This window comes from Vombatus ursinus, unplaced genomic scaffold (assembly GCF_900497805.2).
Source record: "Vombatus ursinus unplaced genomic scaffold, bare-nosed wombat genome assembly UNPS02000580.1, whole genome shotgun sequence".
Classification (NCBI taxonomy): domain Eukaryota; kingdom Metazoa; phylum Chordata; class Mammalia; order Diprotodontia; family Vombatidae; genus Vombatus; species Vombatus ursinus.
Window position 1 is genome coordinate 14054418 of NW_020940358.1, and position 19274 is coordinate 14073691.

At 33.4% G+C, this 19274-nt stretch overlaps 1 protein-coding gene across 1 annotated transcript in view; it reads left to right on the forward strand.

The window, feature by feature from the left end:
- Window positions 1-15582, forward strand: part of LOC114034866 (serine/threonine-protein phosphatase 4 regulatory subunit 1-like) — a 63538-nt gene extending 47956 nt beyond the window's left edge. The window contains exons 12-20 of the mRNA XM_027850662.1: window positions 429-625; window positions 3354-3449; window positions 4459-4644; window positions 4884-5045; window positions 5870-5970; window positions 9065-9185; window positions 9836-9970; window positions 11118-11259; window positions 12442-15582. Coding sequence (XP_027706463.1) covers window positions 429-625; window positions 3354-3449; window positions 4459-4644; window positions 4884-5045; window positions 5870-5970; window positions 9065-9185; window positions 9836-9970; window positions 11118-11259; window positions 12442-12596 — 1295 coding nt within the window. The 3' untranslated portion in view covers window positions 12597-15582. The remainder of the gene's footprint in view (window positions 1-428; window positions 626-3353; window positions 3450-4458; window positions 4645-4883; window positions 5046-5869; window positions 5971-9064; window positions 9186-9835; window positions 9971-11117; window positions 11260-12441) is intronic.
- Window positions 15583-19274: the final 3692 nt, after the last annotated feature.

A 19274-nucleotide genomic window follows, 5' to 3' on the forward strand; every position in this document is an offset into this window, starting at 1 on the left:
TTAAATGGAAATAATAAATACATCAACTATTTTCACAGGGATATTTTAAGAACAGCATTTTGTCAGTGAGGTGTGACATAAATAGGGGTTGTTATATCTTATGGAAGGGGTATTGACATGTCATTTCTGTTTTACCAGAAAAGAAAACTTTAGCAGAAAGAGGCTCAACTACCTGTCCAGGTGGTGAGAGCCATGCCTAGAAACCCCCAGTCTGTGTTATTTAAGCAGCAAACTCACAGCGATAGCATAAAGCACCACCAGGCTCTCAAAGGCAAGGGTCTAAAGGGGAGTTAGAGCTCTTCCTTCATTCTTAAGGTCAAATATATGTATATATACATTTCATACTTTTGGTTTTGAGGTAAGATATTTGTTTTTGAAATTCAGAGTCAAATAAAACAACAGTTGCTTAAATCTTTACTCTATTACAGCTCAGGTTCAGGTGTTATCAGCTGCTCTTAGAGCTGCCCAGCTTGACTCCATGAGTGATTCTGAAACTAAAAATGCAGAAGAGTCCCATGAGGAAGTATCCAGTTCAGAGCCTAGCTCTACCACTGAAAATGAGAACACAATATCTTCTGTATCATCCCAAAATGAACTGTTGGTGACCAGGGTAGTACAAAGCACAGTGAGTATCTATGTTTTCTCTGAATAATAAATAGAAACCACAAATCTACATTACATTAATAAATCTCACTTAGGAAAATAGCAAAGTTGTATTTTATTGTTGAGGTCATTTTTAGTTTAACTCTAAATAATCAGTTGTTAGATAACCATGGATGTATTCTGGAGAGTTAGAGAGATAAGTTACAAAAAACTCTCCTTCTCCAAAGTTGATTTGAACATTCTTATTTTTTTTTGTTTTTGTTTTTTAATGGGGCTAGCTACATAAGTCATAAGTCACAGCTAGTAGCACTTAGTGTATTTTAATAATAGTAGTGGATAGACTCACTAAGGGAGAAATTAGAAGGTAATTCTAGCAAATGTTCAATATCTAATCACTTCAACAAGCTTTGTGAAAATTTAAAGTAGCACAAGTATTTTCATAGGGGAAAGATTTCAGTGAAAAACAATTATCATCACCCCCTGGAGTATCATCTCATGGCTTGAATCTATGAACCTTTACCTGGCCAATGCTTCTCCAAAAGTGCCTTTTCTAGAACTCTATAAAGAGGTGGATTCCTGTTACTTCTCAGGACCCCATTAGCTCCACTCAAACTAGTCTGATCCAGGATATTTGCAGGATTAGCGAGGCAGAGGGATACCTCAAAATTCAAACTACGGTAGGGCAAAACCCAGTTCATTTCAACAAACATTTACAAATGTCTAATATTGTAGTAAGGCCCTAAATTAGTTTTCACCTACTTGTTAGAATGTGGTTATGTGGTTTCCATCATCTTATGCCAAACAAAGCCTCTGTGTTCTTTACGTATATCTTTATGATAAACCACAGGTTTATGGGTCCAGTATTCCAGTCTTTACCATGTTTATTCAGTTAGTTACTTTACATTAATGATATAACTGATCTACTTATCTTCCTTATATGTGAGCTACCTTAAACTTTTTTGACTGTTTTATAAAGGAAAACCATTCTGAAGATTAGTCATTTTAAAAGCATATAGGTATTCCTTTAAAAAGTCCTTGATTGGTATGAAACTGGTTTCTGGCTTAAGGTTACCATTTCCGAAAAACAGGTATGAAAGCCCATTTTGAAGGTATGATTAGCTGTAATAACCAAAATGTGACTTTTTAAAATGCAAAGTTTCCTTTTGCATTTATCTGGCAGGAAAATATAAATATTCAGGTTTCTTTTATCACATATAAAAATTAAAATGATTGGTTCTTCAAAAAATTTAGCTGCTTTGAGCTATCTTTAAAAAAAAAAAATTAATACCTGAAAGAAACTTGGTATTAGGACATAAAGTTGGTTCTTGAGTCAGCTCGTTAGAAAATTTAGGCTCCCTATACTGTTTTAAAAGATTCTTCTAGTTAGTGATAAAATTTTCCCAAGGATGAATAATTATTATGGGAGTATGATTGCAGAATACTTTTGGGGGGAGAGTTTTTAGAACATTTCTGCAGTAGCCTGTATGCTTAATTCTTAATTGGTCACTATTATACACAACGTATACTGTAAAAACTATTGCAAAATATAAATTTTAATTTTCATTCCTAGAGAGAACAATTCTTGAATGGAAAATTTTGTTGTGATTGGCCTTATTTATCCTAGAGAAAACTAGAACTTAAGTGATCATTTCAAAATATTTCTTTTACCCAATAAACCATTAGGAAACATTTCAAGAAGACTTAGGGATTGAAGCTTCTCACTTTATATATCAAAATGATGAAGCAGTTCAATTTGTTCACTATTCCATAAGCACTGTTAGGCTATAGTTAGAAAGAAAAAAAAAACCTAGTCACTGTTCTCTCATGACACTTCTATCTTATTCCAGGAAAACAACATTATGAGTATATTATGAGTTTCCTTTTAGCATATATGAGCCGCGTTGTCAGGATTCATTATGCTGTGAGAGCATGACATTTCAAGTGTGAATAGGAAATTACTGTCACCTTTGAAGGGGAAAGTCATCTGATTTAATGCTAGATCAGAGACCAACATTGCCACTTTGATTCTTGCAAGTTTTGTTAACATAACGAAGATTTTATATTCAAAATATACATATATAGGAAGATATGTGTGTATTTATAACAAAAATCAAGCGAACATACTTTTTATCAACTATACCATTTTTTTTTTGTTTTTGTTTTTTGTTTTTTTTTTTAGGCAATTGGGGTTAAGTGACTTGCGCAGGGTCATACAGCTAGTTAGTGACAAGTGTTTAGTCTGAGACCGGATTTGAACTCAGGTCCTCCTGACTTCAGGGCCGGTGCTCTATCTACTGCGCTACCTAGCTGCCCCCTCAACTATACCATTTTTAATGAAATTCAGATGTACTCTTTCTACATCCTCTATCTAGATCAAGGATAAATAAACTTTAGCACTTGCTACTCCCTACTATTATGTAAAGTTAGTTTTGTTTCTCTTCTTCCTTTCCTTGGTCATTCCTAACCATAATTTTTCACTTTAGGCCTCAAATAGTTCTTAAAACCTTTGTGATAAAGACTTCTAGTGCATTATCTATTTTCATTTAGACCTTTTCACAGTAATAGTAACAGTACACAGCTCATAAATATAACTTCTGAGAAGTGCCATGAATTATCAAATGACACTCTAAGGGCATTAATTTGTTTTAGGGTACGATTTTATGTCATTATTAGAGCTCTGTTAATGGAAAAATAGTTTGAACCCCCCTGTTTTAAAGGCAAATGGGTAACATCCAAGTTCAACTTTTTAGGATTCTGAAAAACATCTTAATGGAACCAGTGAACATTTGCAAAAAGAACAGCGTTCTGACCCAACCCCATTTGAAGACGATAAATCTAAGTTACAGGTTGGTAAAATAGTATCTATATGTCTTGAGAAGAAAGTAAGAGTCTACATTTAATTTCCTTGGGGTTTTGCCCAAGATGGTTATTACTAAATTTAACGTTATTATTCAGTTAACATTCATGACCCATCTTGGTTTATAAACTCAAGTTGCCAACTTTCACTTTTTTCTACCTTTTAAAAAAAAAGTATTAATAAAGAAGATGATCTGCAGAATCCGGCATGGTTTTTTTGGTAAACAAAAAGAATATAACTGAATAAAGACGGTTTGATAACATTCTTAAATTTTTATCATGCTTTCAGTTCAGACCATTTAAAACTATTTTGACTGACCTGTTGATAACTGACTATCCTACTGAACTGTGATTGGCTACTCTGTCTCCTGGGCCGACATCTTGAATGAATATATTCAGTAATTTATTTTATTTTTGTTGTTGTTCAGTTGTTTTCAGTGGTATCTGACTTTTTGTGACCCATTTGGGGTTTTCTTGGCAGAAGTACTGGAGTGGTTTCCTTCTCCAGCTAATTTTAAATTAGAGTCATTCAGTTGTTTTGATGGTGGTAAAAATAAAGAGAATATTGTCCTTCTGTGATGATAACTTGCCATTTAGCAGTACTTATTTATCACTCTTTGTGTGTAGAGTACTGTGTTAAAATCTGAGCCTTTAAAAAGAAGGTAGAAGACATAGGAGACATACATATATATAAAATATGAGATGAACTGACCTGAATTAATGCTAATCAATTACATGTGCTTTTCAGACGTTCTATTAGTTTTAAAATTAGCTAACAGAATCTTGATCCTTCAGCCAAACCAAACATATTTGCTAAGAAATAAGTAAAATATCCAGTGTAGGACTTATTGGGCCATTGAAAAATAAATGTCTTTTGTTCCTATAAAATTTCCCTAGGATTGGCCTCACTTCCATATTATGAATTATTTGTGATGTTTATTACTATAGTTTTAAAATCAGTTCTGGAATTTGTCAGTTTTTATTCCTCTCATTTTCTAGGATATAATACCTCAGCCATTATTAGATCAGTACTTGTCAATGACTGATCCAGCAAGAGCTCAGACTGTTGACACTGACATAGCCAAACATTGTGCTTACAGTCTTCCTGGAGTAGCTTTAACTTTGGGGAGGCAGAACTGGCACTGCTTGAAAGATACATATGAAACACTGGCATCAGATGTACAGGTAAATGTAGAATTTTCAGAAGAACATGCAGATTTCAATTTAAAGAACATTGGATTTTTCAGTTAAAAAACTTTATGTATATGTAAAAATAAAATTAATGTGAATGTATATATTCTAACAAATTATACATTCAGATAGAAGCTGAGCATTCTATTTAATTTTGTCCCATGAAGGTAATTTAAGTTAGATTTTAGAGTATATTTGGTATTCATTTTATTACTTTTATTTCCTTTGGATAGTGGAAGGTACGTCGGACACTAGCCTTTTCTATTCATGAGCTAGCTGTAATTCTTGGAGATCAGTTAACAGCAGCTGATTTGGTGCCAATATTTAATGGATTCTTAAAGGATTTAGATGAAGTGCGCATTGGAGTTCTTAAACATCTCTATGATTTTCTAAAGGTAGGAAGAAATGTATTTTTTACTTTGGAAGTTTCTACATAAAATATAAACATTTTATGTCTTTCTTCTTGCAACTTTCCTAGAAAATTTCAGTACTGATGAAAACCTTAGTGTCCATTTTATGGGTGAGGAAACTGAGGTATAGAGGGGTTAAATAACTTACCTCTGGTCACTATCTAATGGCATACATAGCCTGGTGTAAAACGCATATCTTCTGGCTCGTATATTCCAGTTCTCCTTACTAGTTCTCCTCTTTTAAAAAAAAAAAAAGGTATTTTCGAAGATAATATTCAAAGATAATTTATTATTTTGAAAATGGACTCGGTAAAAAACATCTTCTAAATCCAAATTATTAAATAGTCCTTGATGTAAACTTTATTATTCTGTACAAGCTTAAGAAGCATATTCATGAGAATGTTTTAAAATATATTTAGATGTTATCCATCACCTACACAAGAATGAGTATGACATAATTAATGCATTAGATGTAGAATCAACGCACCAGCGTTCAAATTTCGGCCTTGCTAATTATTATTCAACCTTCAGTAAGTCAAATAATCTTTCTTGGCCTTAGTTTTTTTTATTGGTCAAATGAGAGGTTTGGATTAGATTATGTAAACTTTCTTCCAGTTTTAAATCCCATATTTGAAAAGAATAGAAAGTATTCCTAAGTACAGCAGTAGTTAGTTCATAATATTTATTCACTGTTGCTATAATACTTGCTTCAACGGAAATACAAAGTTTTTGTCCCTGAGAAATTTAGTCATTTATGTGTAAGTATGTATTGATGTCTCTGGAAATATTGTCATTTTTTTTTTTTTTAGTTGCTTCATGCAGACAAGAGGAGAGAGTATCTTTACCAACTTCAAGAGTTTGTAGTAACTGACAATAGTAGGAATTGGAGGTTTCGATATGAATTAGCCGAGTAAGTAAAAATTGCTGATATATATGAAAAGATAAATTCAGTTTGAATAATGCTTAATTTTTACACATCCTTGGAAACCACATACTTTAACAAGAATCACTTCTATACCCATTCTGAACCAGTGATCTACCTTTGCTTACAGACCCATTGAAAGGAAAACTCATCTTTAGGGCAGCTCATTATACTTTCAGATAGTTCTTTAGGAAATTTCCCCTTAAATCAAGCCTGAATCTGCTCCTCTGCAACTTTAATCCTTCTTTTTTTTTTTAGTTTTGTCCTTTCAGATCGATCAGTTTACTCCCTCTTTTACATGCTAACTATTTGAATACTTGAAGATAGTTATATTGTCCCCTTCCAAACCATCTGTTCTTTAAGCTAAATAAACTCAGTTCTTTCAAACAGTTCTCATATAACTACATTCTCTAGTCCTTTTTCCATTCTAGTTGACCCCTTCTGGACATGCTTGAAGTTGTTTGTGTCTTTTTCTTAAAATGTGGTACCCATAACTGCACACTCCAGGGGTGGCTCAACAAGGGCCTAGTAGAGTAGAACTGTTCGTTCCTTCACTCTAAATATAGCCCAGGTTGGCATGAGCTTTTTGGCTACAGTTGTCACGCTCTTGACTCATTGAGCTTATAGGCTACTAAAACCTCTAGATCTTTTTAAAAAAACACCAAAAAACAATTTTGTGTTTTATTACACAAAAAGCACTTTGCTTCAGTGTTGTCTTTAATTTACTTCAGCTTACAACTTTTCAAACATAGTAGGAAAGATCTTTTTTTTTAGAACTTTTTAATAGAACTTTTGACACTAACCCCAGATTATATTTTGAATTTGTTTTGTATTGCCCAAGTGATTTAGATTTATCTTTATTAAATTAGTTCTCATTTAGTTCATCGTTTTTAGTAATTTTACAACTTATGATTTGTAAGCAATATTAGTGGTCTTTTAAGTAAAGTTACACAAGTTTTTATTAAGGGGGTTTAAAACTGTAAATCTTTTAATGTCTCAGGTTCCCCCAAGGCAGTTTTCCAAAACTTTTATGGTGCTGATTTACATATCAATAGCAAGTTCCTCGCTAAGAGTTCACTGCCCTGCTGAAATCCTAGATTCAGGAAATAAAAAACAAAAAAACCTAAGCAATAAGACAAATTCTTATTGTCAGAGATGCTTGATAGATGTTTGGATCCTGAAAATGAGTCCCAATTTAGATTTACTTTTTGGACACTAAAACTTTTCATTCCAAAGCTATCTTTTTAAACCAAACGAATTATATTTATTATAATTTTGTATTAATAATGGGAAGGGATTCATTCCTTTATAATTGAAGAACGAGTAGCTGTCATTTAGCATTCATAGAGCGTTTGGCCCTGGTACTGGATATAACTAAATAAGTTAATAAGTTAACTAAAAAAAAATAAGAATAGTGACATAGTGTGACAGAAAGATAAGGCATAAAAGTATTTCTCACAGTGACTTATTCTATTACCACTAGAAGAATTAATGAAAATGCTATTTTGAATAATTTTTGTTGTTGTTTAGTCTTTTTTTTTTTTTTTTCAGTCACGTCCAATTCTTTGTGACTCTCTTTTGGGATTTTCTTGGCAAAGATACTGGAGTGATTTGCCATTTCCTTCTCCAGCTCATTTTACAAATAAGGAAACTGAGGCAAACAGGGTTAAGTAACTTGCCCAGGGTCACACAGCTAGTAAGTGTCTGAGGTTGGATTTGAATTCAGGTTTCCCTAACTCGAAGCCCAGCACTCTTATCTACTGTACTACCTAGCTGCCCCTATTTTGAGTGATATTGCAGCATATGACTTTTGAAAGGCCTCCACTTCTAATGATATGAGACATTGAAGGTTGCTTTGTGTACTTTCCAAAGATCAGGTTTAGTTTTCACATTGTGTTTCTAGACTAATGTTCTTGGAACAAAAAAAAAATCTAAAATAGGTAGTTACAAATGTTATGAAAACTCCATGACCTCTAGTGGTGATATTTCAAAACTTCAATGTAGCTTTTCTTTAGCAGCACCTCATTAATGATTGCCTCTCTTTGTTATGATTAGTCTCCTTATTTTGAGTTTTGATGTTAACAGTAGCTTTTCATCCCATATGATCTCTGATCACAAGATATTTTGTAATTTTTAAAGAAATTAAAACTACAGGTGTGAAATCTTTATCCTATGGCTGATATTGGAGATCATTGTCCAGAAATTGTTCTTTTTGACAGTCAATATACATTGATTAAGCATCTACTATGTCCAAGGTAGTCTTCATCTTCTGACAGTGTCACTAGACACAGGGATTTATGGTTTCTAAGCCTCCTTTCTTTCCCCCCTGATTGCTTCTCAGTTTTTCTTCTGTTAGCTATTTTAAAGATTGACATTTCTTTTCACACTTCTTTCTCACTTTTGAAAATATTGAAAAGTTTAGGACCAGATTCTCCTTTTTTTTTTATTAATTAAATTTTCTATTTTCAAATCCACATTCTCACTCCCTCCCCCTGGTATGTGTCTATCTGTCTGTCTGTAAACACACACAAATGTTCTCAGTCTGTATTGTATGTCTGTTACCTCTCTGGCAGGAGGTGGGTAGCATATTTCACCTTGTGTCCTCTTGAGTTGTGATTAGTCATTGTTTTAATCAGAGTTCCTAAGTCTTTCAAAGGTGTCTGTCTTTGCAATATTGCTATTGTTGTATAAATCATTCTCCTATTTGTGAGGAGCAGATTTTCCGAGCGGGTTTTGTTTTGAAGCATAGTAGCAATTTTTTCTATTTTAACTTAATCTTGCTAATTTTAAATCCTTTATGTGCTTTGCCATACATGGGAAAATGTAAGAGTGGGGTTTTAAATTTCCATTTGAAAGAACATTAAGGATATAATGAGATTTTATAATTTTGATTTTGCCTTTAATGGAGGAATACATATTTCTCCTGGGCATTGAAGATTTTTAGACCTAGCTGTCCAACTTTTCAGTGGTATTCAATTATTTTAACTCTTCTTTTCCCCCACCCCCACACCCATGCCTTGTCTGAAAGCAAAGAGAAGTGACCATGTTAATTTCTCAAAGATAATCAGTTTTTCTGTTTCAGACAACTGATCCTGATATTGGAACTCTACAATCCCAGTGATGTTTATGACTACTTAATGCACATTGCACTAAAACTGTGTGCGGATAAAGTTTCTGAAGTTCGGTGGATCTCCTTTAAGCTAGTAAGGGAGTGTGTGTATATGTGTGTATGTTTGTTTGTTTGTTTGTTTTACTTCTGTGCTTCCAAAACTACAAATATTTAAGCATTTTCTATTTAACTGACATAATTTGTACACTCCATATACAATGTCATTTTGCAAAACATCTTTTTGTAAAATATATTTTTCAAAGATGGGAACTGTGGATAAATAATTTGATATATTTATATCAATTACTGTTCTTTTAAAGTTAAATTGGCTATCATTACAAAATAGTTTTAAATAAAAATAGCTAAGAGAGGAGCTCATGTGGAAACAACAATATTGTTTTCCATGAACCTATATCAGTCAAACATTAATGGAAAATGATATTTGAAGTAGTAATTTACTAACATGTTGACAGTAAAGAGCCTATATCAATTATTGTTTAAGCGAAAATGTTTATAAACTTGAAAAGACAGGTATGTATTTTATATATATATATGCATATATATATATACATACATATATATTTAAATTGGTACTCCTTTTTTGAATTTTCATTTTTATGGAGCATTTTTTTTCAGTGTCTTACAACTTAAGGTGATAATCAGTTAAGAGAGGAAAGAGTATATAAAAAACTTTAAGGTAGAGTGTATTCAGTTTTTTAATCTGTTCTTTTAATCTTTTCCCAGGTTGTGGCAATTTTGCAGAAGTTCTATTCAAATAATGCAAGTGCACTGGGGTTAAATTTTATCAATGAACTCATAATAAGATTTCGACATTGTTCCAAGTGGGTTGGAAGGCAAGCATTTGCATTCATTTGTCAGGTTAGCATGCATTTTTTTGATCCAGTATGTATACGTATTAGATATTGGTAACTTTTTCATAGTTATAGATTTTGTAGTTATAGAGTCATAGTTATTATAATGTATACTTTAGCAATGATCTAGTCTAATACACTACCATCCCCTCTCCTTTTATTACAAACTGAAGCTTACTAAATTGAGCTAGGAGATAACCTATTTAGTTATAGCAAATCTGTAACTGTTACTATCTAATGCATTTCTATATTGAATTTAGTGTACACCTTTATTTGGTTTGAACTCAAAATCCTGAACTAAAGTCCTCACCCTTTCAATTGTATTCCCACCCCCTTAGCCATTTGACGAAGCTAGTAATTATATTTGTCAGGAGGTTTTTGATGATGTTATTTAGATATAACAGAGCTGTAACTAATTTCAGAAAAACTTCTGTTGCTCAAGGAATTATATATGCTTGCTCTGTAAATGTGGGGTATCAACTTATAAAATTTTATCTGACTTTTTTATGGTACAAAGTTCATTGGGTGGGGGGGAGAAAATAGCTTACGTTAACAATTTGCCTTTTAGCTTTTTTTTTTTGGTAATCAGAGTTGAAAAACAGTAATAGATCAGTTTTACTTATGGTAATCTACTATATATAGTAAATTTGGATAATTTAATAATTGAATATCAAAATTCCCCATAGTATTATTTACTCTTTTAAGTAAGAAAGACAGCCTAGAAAGAATCTTGGCTTAAAAGTTCATAAAGAGCTGGATTTTCATTCCAGTTCTATAGGTTATTAATATGTGACCTTGAACAAATCATAATTGCCTCTCATAGCTTTAATTTCCTCGTCTGTAAAATATATAGTATTTGTCCTGGTGCCTCAAAGGAGTGTCATGAGGATTGTATGTGAAAATGCAAGATACTATTGTTATTATAGTATATTATGCATTTGGGCTACTCGTTAATTGTGGTGTGTATGAATTTCAATGTAAATAGTAAAATATTTCTAGAAAATGTGTGGAAGTTTTAAATTAAAACACATACACAGCCATGTTCAAGAAAAGTCTTGATTTACAAAAGAATTTTTCATGGGAAAAATGTGGGTTACAAACATGAGCTTCTGTTAATGGTATGGATTACTTGTGTGTATATTTTTTTTCCATAGGCAGTAGTAAGAGAGGAATGTATACCTGTAGACCAGTTTGTAGAGCACCTACTTCCCAGTCTTTTAAGTCTTGCTTCTGATCCTGTGCCAAATGTAAGGGTTTTGCTAGCCAAAGCCCTAAGACAAACACTACTGGAAAAAGGTATGTTAAATTCTGAAAAAAAATTAAGTGACTTAGCACTGCTTGAAGAGGCAGTTTGGTATAGGAGAGAGACTGTAGGGTAGGAGGGTAGCTGTGTGAATTTGGGTAAATCATTTCCCTTTCTGAGTTGTAGTTTCCAATTTGCACTGTCCATCTCATAGCTTCTTGTGAATTTTAAATGAAGTAAAAGAAGTGACCATAAAGCATTATATGAAGGTAGACTGATACTATTGCATTAATGTTCTCTGTAGATTCATTGTTTTCTTTTATTGCCATTCAGGTGTGTTATTTTGTTGTATGCTCTTTTTGAAGTGAAAGAGTATTTCATTTCTTTATCAAAGGCAAACATCTATATTAATGGTTAGCAAAAATAACAAATGTAGTTCAGTCTTGTAGCCGGGGAATCATTATGCCCACCAGTTTTTAAACTTTAAATCTAAAGTGAGCAATAGGAAAGTTGTCTTGAACTCATATCCACCATCCACATACAACTTAATAAAATATATTTTTGACTGGCTTTCCATGTTGGTCCAGGCTTGAAGTTCAGGAGCCATTTCTTGACCCAATCCCACGCTGATTAGCATAGGAGCTTTGACCTGCTCTATTTCTGATTTGGGGTAGTTTGCTCCTTTCTTAGGCAGCCTGGAGGCAACCCCTCTGCATGTAGGAGATCATCATACTGGTCTTGGACTTAGTGTGTTCACCAGATTGGCTTAGCCAGTTCAACTCAGAACTCTTAAACTCAATTGTTCCACCAGCTTCCCCTACAGGGATTATAGGTGTGTGCTGCTACACCTGGCCAAAAATGCCTTTATAATAAATAAGATCCAACAGATCTATTAGTTTTTGCCAAGACTTAAACTAGTGGGTTTAGGATGGGGGGAGGGAGAGGAGTGATGAAAGAGGTTTAAGGGAGAATAAGAGTGACAGTTTTCTTGTTTTCTTGGTGCTAAATAGAACCTCTTAGAAAGTTCTGACCTAGGCGGCCAATTCAGAATTTGAGAGAAGTTGTTTCATTAAGAGAACTCATGAAATTAGTGGACCTCTAATTCTGTGGTTTAGTTTTTCCCAGAAAAAGTTTTCTTTTGTCCTGAATTTTAATTTCAAAGAATACATCCTATATCAAAACACAGTACATGGCAAACTTGATAAAAAACTATCACTTTCTCTTTTTTTTTTTAGCTTATTTTAGAAATGCTGGCAACCCTCATCTTGAAGTTGTTGAAGAGACTGTTTTAGCTTTGCAATCAGACCGAGACCAGGATGTTTCCTTTTTTGCCACCTTAGAGCCAAAAAGAAATATTATGGACACAGCTGCTCTAGAGAAACAGAATTAATTTGGTTTAAATCTGAATCGTGATTTTACAGTCTTCATATACAGTTTATGATAACAATGCAGAAGGGGAACTGTTTTGTATCTTCCTGGAGAGAAAAGATTTGTTATATTCATAACATCACTAAATGAAAACTGTCATCTGCAGCAACATACATTTCATATGGGATGGTTACTTATTTCAGTTATGCTGTGCCTGCTATGCTTTTGCCTTCCCCTTAAAAGCTTGATTTTTGTTTAACTTTCTATGAAAATGAGCCAATACTGTGTAGATCCTTTGAGTTTGATGCATAACTAGAATCTTCATACCATCAGATTACCTGGTAGTAATTTTATACCATATTATTTAAAATTATTTTTCATAATAAAGTAGTTTACTACCAGCTTTAAAGCCTGAGTTTAGTAAACTTGTATATTTTGATGCACTGATACCCCTTTTTAATATAGTTTATGGTGTTGCATTTTATTCTACCTGAAATATTGTACATATGTGAATAATTCTTGGCCAGAAGTAGATATATTAATCAAATGTCAACCTCATATCACTAAAACCTTATAAATACATCATTTTCATTTATACTCTACTTTGTCGTTGCAAATTAGGTCAGTTTGTGTTTGCTTTTGAATATACATAATATTTTCTTAAATGTACTAAAGAAAATATATGACAACTTTTTATATGGTAGTTTTTATTCTTATAAACTGTTATTGGAACTTTCTTAAGCACTTAATTATTTCTTGCTCTTGCTGCTAGAACTATATTATATTCATAAATGTATACATTGGCCATTGCCAGAGGTATAAAACTATATAAAATTAACAGTTCATTGGTTATATTAACACATTTATGAATGTGAAAACAAAATTTCTGATTGAAATGTATGGGTAGTAACTGGCCACAGTTCTTAAAACTTAACAGAAGTAGGAAGCTATGTAGGTAACTAACACATCAATATACATGTTATATGTATAGTGATTGTTGCAGAAGAAGGGGTGGGGGGGACACAACATTAAGTACTCCTTTACACAAAATCCAGACATATGTACAGTTTAGAATAAGAAGAAACTGATGTATTTGGACCAATGGTCATTAGGTGATTATATTGCTTTTCATTATGGTCTGTTTACTACAAAAACCCAAATCTAAATACATGTATACCTGTGTAAATTTTTATTTCCTTTTCTGTTTGAAAAATGAAACATAAGCTAAAGATAAGCATTCCAGTTTGTGTTCAAAGAGTGATCTGCAGAGGGAGTGTATGTTAGTGCTATACTTTCCGCATAAGTTTGGATAGCTCTTTCTGAAGTGACAAAATTTCTTGGCATGCATGGCTTGTTTTTCTGATTCTTTTTTAGGTCATTATTTTAAAAATAACAACAAAGCCTAAAATTCAATGCAGAGAAATGGTTACCATTCTGGGCTAGTGGAAAATAAAGTACATGGGTTAAAATGTGAAACACATTATTGACTTTTGATTTGTGGGGGGACACTGCCAACTTTTGTCAAGTACAGGTTAGTACATTAAGGATACACTTTTTAAAATATGAGCTTTCAGACATCTAATAGAGAACTAATGTAAATAGATGGAGATACAGTTTTACTGTATAACAAGCCATTTTGATTCCTTTACTGTCTGGAAATTAATTGTAACATTAAGTGAATTTTTAGCCTAGCAGCAAGTAGAATTTGTTCAACTGGAATTTGGCATTTTGTGTAGGGTTTAATTTTATATGAAAGTCTACCAGATTATATTTGTATTTTAGTGTTTAGAATTTTGCATGATAGATTATATATTACATGCTTTTAGAACTTGTAAGTAAATACGTTAGTGTTTTGGTAGATAATTTAATCTCTAAAATTCCAGTTGTACATTAAAATTTTTCTGTGATTTAATATGAATGCTTCTCCAACGCAAAATTTTTTTTATGACTGAAGTTTCTCTGCAAAAAGTATTTTTTGTAGTTTTAATATCTTTTCTAATGCTAATAATATTTGAGTGTTTTTAAATAACTCAGATTTTCTAAATTGTTCTCCCTTTACTTCCCTTTTTATTTTTTCCTATCATTAAATTTCTTAGCACTGATTGTACTTTTTTAAAAAAGTGTACACAGACACATGTTTTGAGTGTTTGTAATTGATCATCACTTAGAAGCTTCCTGCTTCTGTTAGCAGTCTTTTCTTCAATGACTCACTGAAAACATAGTGATGTTTCTCACAGGAAATTTAGTTGAATGTGTTGTTAAATAATAGGCCATTTTCTAACTTTTCCAAAATGTAAATGTTTCCATTGTTAAATGTTTGGTTTTTTTTAAGCACCTTTCAAACTTCAAAAATTCATTCCCATTTAAAAACTTGACGGGTTTTGATAGAGCTTTCTAAATTTCTGTAAATGGATATCTGCATGCGTTAGAAGAGGGGGAAAATGTAGAACTTTCTAACATCAGGCAATGTGCAGATCTGCTGAAGTGGCTCATCTTTCTAAGATGTCAGTTTTTTCCTTCATCCTGGAAATATGATTTTTAAGCATGACTAAGGCAGCTCTTTTAGACAAGTTATATTATGATGATTTTAAACTGTATTTACATATAATTCCTCAAGATGGTTTACTTTGAATTATGCAAAAAAAATACTTAAATATACATGCAGCAAAGGTACATTTTCATAACAGCAGTAAGAACTTAATTTAAATTTTTCTAGCTAAGGGACATGAAATTAACATTAGTGGTGCAATATTGTTTGGATACTGTAGAAGATTATCAGGCACTTGTAATCCAAAGCATGTTAGTCATGTTGCTAAGAATTCAAACTCACTGTTATCTATGTTATATAAATGATATACACATGGCATCTAACAGGATATTGCCCTGGTGACAGAAGACAGTGTTTTAGAGCCCAAATAAGTTGGGACACTCTGGAAGTGCCACTGATTGTCAAAATATAGAATCTATGTAACTTTGTATTTATCTCAATAAACCTCATGATTGTTTTATGAAATGTGTACTTTTTTTTTTTAATAGAAATTTTATTGGCCTCCATTGATAAGAACAGGTATTCAGATAAATGAACAAAAGCTCTAGGGAAAGAAACGTGTGCTGAAACCAACAAATTACCTTGAGACATTATTGTACTGTCTTTAACTTTTACTATTTGCCCTCCCTATCGCCAGAGAAGCAATAGGTAATAGATAAAAGGTAGGTTAAGAGTGGGAAGGCCCAAATTCAAGCCCTGCCTCAGATATGTGTATGACTCTATGACCATGTGACAGTCACTTGCACATCAGAGCAAGGATTTTCTATGTTAGAAGTGATGGAATTCATATCTTGACCAAAAACTCAACAAAAATCTCACCCCAAAAGATTTAATCTAGTACCCATATTCTTGTTTTCCTCATATTTGACCTTTACTATGTGTGGACTATATTTTTGTTGTTGTCTTTACATGGCTGGAATTTATTGTATGTTGTTTTGTTCCGCTTCACTAAACCACTACATATATCTCCCTCTCAGACTTAAGAAGATGGGACTTTGTTTCAGGGAGTAGCTTAGGGTCTCTGAAAGATCTAAAATTTCCCAAGTGCAGCCCTGCCTGCTCTCTTCCTCCTGTTTAACAATGGACTGATTCTTTGCCTATCTGCGGTGTGTGTCAAAGGTATATTATGATGATGAACCACTTCTGTGCTGTCCATCCAAATGCAGTCTCCACCCATTTGTTTTTTCCTTTGTGGATGGTCAGGCCAAACTGAATAATTATGGATCTCATTTAGGAATCTCTGCAGTGTTGCAGGGTTTGATGAAATCACAACAGTTAACCCCAAAGTAGTATCTGGAGGATCTCATCACCTCTGTATAGCAAGGGTTCAACTTTTTTTTTTTTTGGTCAGTCTCCCCATTGTTTTGGCAGGCTGATGAATCCTTCTCAGAATGTTTTAAATGCATAAAATAAAACACATAGAATTACAAAGGAAACCAGTTACTGAAATAAAAATGTGATTTTTCTTCTACTAAGTTCTTGAACCATATAAAATTTCTGCAAGGAAACTTTGGAACTGTAGTCTGCAGGTTAAGAACCCCTACTTAAAAGGAATCTCTTCCATTTGGATTTCTTGCTGGACAGCTTCTCTGACTGAAGCAAACCAGTTTAAGCAAACATCTCCCAGGTTTATGCCTACCACGATAACAATTCAATGAGCATTTATTAAGTGTCTACTATTTCACTGCTAGAAATTTATGTACAGCTTTTAAAAGCAGGCCCCTTACTGAAGGAATTCACATTCTATTCCATTAGAACATCAGTTATCTGTTGCATCTTTAAGGAATCTTGAAGGATCCTAACATATGCACAGAATCAAATCCAGAGTTGTAAATGGCCTCCGACCATCTAGTCCAATCCCTTCTTTTACTGATGAGGAAATGGGGCAGCTAAGCAGCGCAGTGGGTACAGCACTGGGCTTAGAATCAGGAAGATGAATTTAAATCCAGCCTTACTTATATTTGTGCAACCCTGGGCAAGTCACTTAATCCTATTTGCCTCAGTTTCTCTGTAAAAGGTATCTCTCTCTCTCTCTCTCTCTATATATATATATGTATATACAGATATAAAAATATCTATGAAAGGAGCTGGGGAAGAAATGGCAAACCACTCCAGTATTAGTTGGACAAGACTGAAACCATTCAACAACAAAAGGGAGAGTAAGCAAATTGGCCCAAGGTAGTGTTAGAGTTGGAATTTGAGCGGAAGTGACTCTTTACCTTATAACAAACATAGGAGATTTGTTTGTTAGTTAAGAGCTCTTACAAGTGCATTTTGCTTTACTGAATTGAAAGGTTTTTTTTTTTTTTCCGATAGTGAATAAACAATAGTCTGCACCTTTCAGTCATCCGTATTAGTGTCATCCTTGGGGTAAAAAAAATCAATCGCTGTATAAATAGTTATGATGACAATTTGCTTTTAGTTAGTATTGCAAAATATGCTTGTGTTTTAAAACGGTATTTTTTCAAACTGTTTTTGAGATTTTTTTTCTGAAAAAAAAAAGGGGGGGCTGTTGTTTTTGTTTTAAATTAAAACCAACAGCACTTTGCACAGTGAAGCAGGTTTTGGGACTAAGCTCAGACTTTTTGAGATGCTTTACACAATATATGTGGACTTATCTGGACCTTCCCTTTATGCAGCAGAATGGGACAGCAAATGTAGCACTGGGTTACAGCCCAATTCAAGAAGTTCAGTGATGCATTCGTGTTACCTGCTTATCATACCATCATGAATTCCCTATCCTTACTCTTCCAACTGGGACATCCAACTTCTGGGAACAGTAAACAGTTCTGAACCATTAGTACCATTTCTGAAAGTGTGTATCAGTGGACTGCCCTAGGACTCCAAGCACCATCTTTGTGACTTTTGAGACCAAAATACCTTTTCCTTTTATGTGTTATCGTATAAGCTTTTTTAGGGCAAGAACTTTTTGTACATGGCATAATGTCCTCCAAATGAATGTGTGCATTGTTTTTCTTTTTATTTGTATACTCAGTTCATAGCATAGTATCTAGCAGATAGTAGGTGCTTCATAGATGTAAGCTGATTGATTTGTTGAACTGAATAATAATGGAAATGGAACTGGATTTGGGGACAAAGTCACTGGATTAGAATCCTGGCTCTATTACTTACTAATGTGGCTGTGGGCAAGTAATTTAACCTCCCTGGGTCTGTTTTCTCCTCTGTGAAATGATAGGATGGGACTGCATTTTTATAGTTTCCTCCACCTCTAAACTCCCATGATCCTTAACTCTGGGGCCACATCCTGGAATTAACTCTATCCCTAGGGTAGCAACAAGTCTCCTATAAGGTGCTAATATAGAAGTCGTAAATATCTTAACAAGGAAATTATGTCACGTGGGAAGGTAGCAATGGATAGTATTGGGGCCTTTCTTGGGTTCCAGATGCAGTTAACACTGAGGACACACTTTCTGAGCTGAAGATAACCCATAACTTTTGAAATATGAAAGCTATCATTAGGCATTTGAATGAGGTCCCTTTCTAATCCACATTTTATGCATAGAATCACTTAATTTTAAAATAATATGAAATGGATTAATTTTAGACAAGTTTCTAATTACCTTCCCCTTTACAATCTACCTTTTATCATACTTATTTGTGTACTTACAAATCAATCAAATCAATCAACAAATCAGTCAAGCCTTTTAAGAGACTATAAGTATGCCAGCCATTGTGGATATGAAAACAAAAAAGTAAAAGTCCCTGCCCTCAAGTAGTTTACATTCTACAGAGGGGACAACATGTACACATATGAGTATATATTAAAAAATATGTGTGCTCTATGGCCCCAGTCTTTCCCCCACTCCAAGGGACTATTGATTCAGATCTAATTCATTCTTTGAACCTTAACTCCAACCAAAGCAGTCAAATTTTCTTTGTCTCATTGATGTTCCTGCCTTGGTCAGGGAAATCTCTAAAAGAAAGCTTAGGTATAGTTCATGCCCAGATTTCTCCCTATGTGGATAATTGGGTGTCCTCATATGTGGATAACAGTGGAACTCAGTGGACTATATGGATATGAAATACTGGATATTATTTCTTCTACCACAGAAAGAACAGAAGATCCACAGCTCAAAGGCATGCATGAAAAAAAAATACAAGAAACATCAAATGATCAAATACCTGAAAATT